This window comes from Giraffa tippelskirchi, chromosome 9 (genome assembly GCF_054371585.1).
Source record: "Giraffa tippelskirchi isolate mGirTip1 chromosome 9, T2T-mGirTip1v1.2.pri, whole genome shotgun sequence".
Classification (NCBI taxonomy): Eukaryota; Metazoa; Chordata; class Mammalia; order Artiodactyla; family Giraffidae; genus Giraffa; species Giraffa tippelskirchi.
The window spans coordinates 135,022,899-135,026,626 of record NC_137283.1 but is presented as its reverse complement, the minus strand read 5'-3'; the positions used below and the strand labels follow the sequence as shown (position 1 = coordinate 135,026,626).

Below are 3,728 nucleotides of genomic sequence, written 5' to 3'. Positions count from 1 at the left end.
GGAAGTTACTCTTTAAGGTGAAAGTTGACCCTTTTTTCTAAAAATACAGCTTTATTGTGGTATAATTGATATGCTGAGAACTACAGAATTTGATGAGTTTGGACATATGCAAATACCTGTGACACCATCACCACAATCAAGGTACTGGGCATATCCCACATGTCCAAAGGTTTTCTTGGGTTTCTCTGATTTGCTTGTTTGTTTCTTTGTGCACTTACCATGAGATGCACCATCTTAATGCATTCTGAAGTGCACAGTATCGCCTTATTAATTATAGGCATTATGTCATACAGCAGACTTCTAGACCTTACTCATCTAGCATAACTGAAACTTCAAACACATTGAACAACAACTACCCAATTCTCCCAATAACCACTGTTGTATTATCTACTTCATGAATCTGACTATTTCAGAGTCCCATGTAAGTGGAGTAAATCTTTATAAAGCTTCCAATACATTACGGGGAATAAAACAGCCAATAGATAAACCCACCTTGAATGAATAAAGAGAAGAATGAAATAGAATAAAATTGACTAAAACAGGAAAGGGTGAGCAGTTGAGGTTTTCCACTTTCAAATGCAGCAAACAACTCAGATAGTAAGCACCATTGATATAATTTTACATATTTAAATATATTATAATTGAAATGAATTAATGACAGGTGACTTCATTGTACTTTCAGGGCTGAAATTTCCTGGAATCATTTTAAGAGGAGAAGAAACATTGACTTACCTTCCTAAAAAGGAGTTCAAAGAGATAAGTCACCATGGATCTAACTTATATTCCTGAAGATTTATCCAGTTGTCCAAAATTTGGAAATAAATCCTGTCCTCCCACCAATCGCCATTTTCATATTCGAGTAACAATGTACTCAATTATGATCGGAGCCATGTTCATCACTATCTTTGGAAACTTGGTTATAATCATTTCCATATCACATTTCAAGCAGCTTCACTCTCCCACAAATTTTCTGATACTCTCCATGGCAACCACAGACTTTCTGCTAGGTTTGGTCATTATGCCATATAGCATGGTGCGATCAGTAGAGAGCTGCTGGTATTTTGGGGATGGCTTTTGTAAATTCCACACAAGCTTTGACATGATGCTAAGTCTGGCCTCCATTTTCCACCTCTGCTCCATTGCTATTGATAGATTTTATGCTGTGTGTTACCCTCTACACTACGCAACCACAATGACCATCTCCGTGATAAAGTGGCTGCTGGTATTTTGCTGGTCAGCCCCTGCTCTTTTTTCTTTTGGTTTAGTTCTGTCCAAGGCCAATGTTTCTGGTATGCAGAGCTATGAGATTCTTGTTGCTTGCTTCAATTTTTGTGCACTTGCTTTCAACAAATTTTGGGGGACAATATTGTTCACTACATGTTTTTTTACTCCTGGTTCCATTATGGTTGGTATTTATGGCAAAATCTTTATTGTTTCCAAACGACATGCTCGAGTTATAGACAACATGCCTGAAAACACAAAGGGAGAAGTGAGAAAAAACTTATCCAAGAAAAAGGATCGCAAAGCAGCCAAGACCCTGGGCATAGTAATGGGAGTGTTTCTAGCTTGCTGGTTGCCTTGTTTTCTTGCTGTTTTGATTGACCCATATCTAGGCTACTCCACTCCCATGATAGTACTTGATATTTTAGTGTGGCTTGGGTACTTCAACTCCACTTGCAATCCTCTCATTCATGGCTTTTTTTATCCATGGTTTCGGAAAGCTCTTAAATACATAGTGTCAGGAAAAATATTTAGCTCCCATTCAGAAAGTGCAAATCTGCTTCCTGAAGCACATTAATAAAAAGGCCATTACAAGTGAGTGGAGTATTGGAAGTGAGATTATTATTATTTTGACCTGAAGCATGTACATTATATCCCCAGGTCACTGCAAATATTATTTTATTAAATTTCAATAATTCTAGATCCAAGAATAATTTAATAATATAATTCAAATATATAGGTTCAACTTGTGTCTTGAAGCATAATATTCAGTAAGGACTACTTCATTCATTACAGTTTTTATCCCCTGTACTTGTTACATGCACCATAAAATTAAGACATTCGCTCTTTGAAGGAAAGCTATGACAAACCTAGATAGTGTATTAAAAAGCAGAGACATCACTTCGCTGACAAAAATCTGTACAGTCAAAGCTATGGTTTTTCCAGTAATCATGTATGGATGTGAGAGCTGGATCATAAAGAAACCTGAATGCCGAAGAATTGATGCTTTTGAACTGTATAGTTGGAGAAGACTCTTGAGAGTCCCTTGGACTGCAAGGAGATCAAACCAGTCAATCCTAAAAGAAATCAATCCTGAATATTAATTAGAAGGACTGGTGCTGAAACTGAAGCTCCCATACTTTGGCTACCTGATGGGAAGAGCTGACTCATTGCACTCATTAGAAAAGACCCTGATGCTGAGAAAGATTGAGGGGGCAGGAGGAGAAGGGTTGGCAGAGAATGAGATGGATAGCATCACCGACGCAATGGACGTGAATTTGAGCAAACTCTGGGAGATAGTGGAGGACAGAGGAGCCTGGGGTGCTGCAGTCCATAGGGTCACAAAGAGTTGGATACAACTTAGCAGCTGAACAACAACAACTTGTTGGTAGAAAAGCAAATGTGCATAATAAATGTTTAATTGGTAGCCAATGAATATTTTTGTGTTTACCAAAGAGTATTTATTAACCCAATCTGACTGCTGGTCTTGAAGTGAACACTTTAGGCTCTGTCCAGGAAAAGACATATTAGGTTGTGAGAGCAAGGCCAGGATCCTTCTTCCTGAGAGTCTCACAAGACCATGGACATGATCCTATTATGCCACTCCCTTCACAGATGAGGACACTAAAATAGACTTGTACCCCTTCAGTAGTATATACACTTCACATTCAGTGATTGGTTCGCTATGTTTGACCTCCTTCAACTTTTAAAATTCTCATCTGTTTCTCTATTTCTGAACAGTTTCTTTACTCTTAAAAACTTCATGCTCTGTGTGTCAGAGAAAAAAAAATTATTCATGACATTTGTTAAAGACTGTAAGGCAGAATTTATTCAAGGAAAGCTTCTACAATAGGGTTTTTGTAGTAAAATAGAGAGATCAAATTCAACTCTAACAAGGTGCAGTGGGGATTTTTTCCCACGGGACTGGGTTGTGAGTAGTGGATGGAAAATTATTAAGAGGAAACACCAAGGAGCATTCTTGCTAGACTGACTCATCAGAATTCTTGCTGAATGCAGGGCATTCAGATAGTGAGGCTAGTCAGATACCAAGGGCATTCAGATAGTGAGGCTAGTCAGATACCAAGTCAGTTTTTGCTAAACTGACTTAGCAGGATTCTTGCTCAATATAGAGTCTACCACGGCAAAGAGGGAAGTCCAAGTTTGGCTTAGGCAAGCAGAGGAATCATAGGAGCTTGATTAAAATTTGATCAAAGGAGAGAGTCTTTGTCCACTGTGTGTCTGTGTGTGTGTGTCTGTGTCTGTATGTTTATGCCCATATGCTTCTCACGGAAGCAGGATTAGGAATTTTCAAAGTAGGGAGAGAGCAGTGTAGGCATGGCCAGCATTAGTATGTGGAACATTAGCATGTGATTATTAGACCGAACATATAAATCTATCTAAATATAAATGGAACAATCTATTAGAATGGACTTAGCTAGCTACATGAAATATATAGCCAAGAGGCTACAGGAAAATTGTCTACATTCACTGAGATAGATATTGGATGC

At 38.3% G+C, this 3,728-nt stretch overlaps 1 protein-coding gene across 1 annotated transcript; it reads left to right on the top strand.

The window, feature by feature from the left end:
• Nucleotides 1-766: 766 nt before the first annotated feature.
• Nucleotides 767-1,798, top strand: LOC145520480 (trace amine-associated receptor 3). Its single transcript, XM_081526954.1, has one exon. The coding sequence runs from the start codon at nt 767-769 to the stop codon at nt 1,796-1,798; it is 1,032 nt and encodes a 343-aa protein (XP_081383080.1).
• The last annotated feature ends 1,930 nt before the right edge of the window (nt 1,799-3,728 follow it).

Excerpts from the sequence above, each read along its gene's own strand:
- LOC145520480 (XM_081526954.1), top strand. The coding sequence starts at position 767 with ATGGATCTAACTTATATTCCTGAAGATTTATCCAGTTGTCCAAAATTT.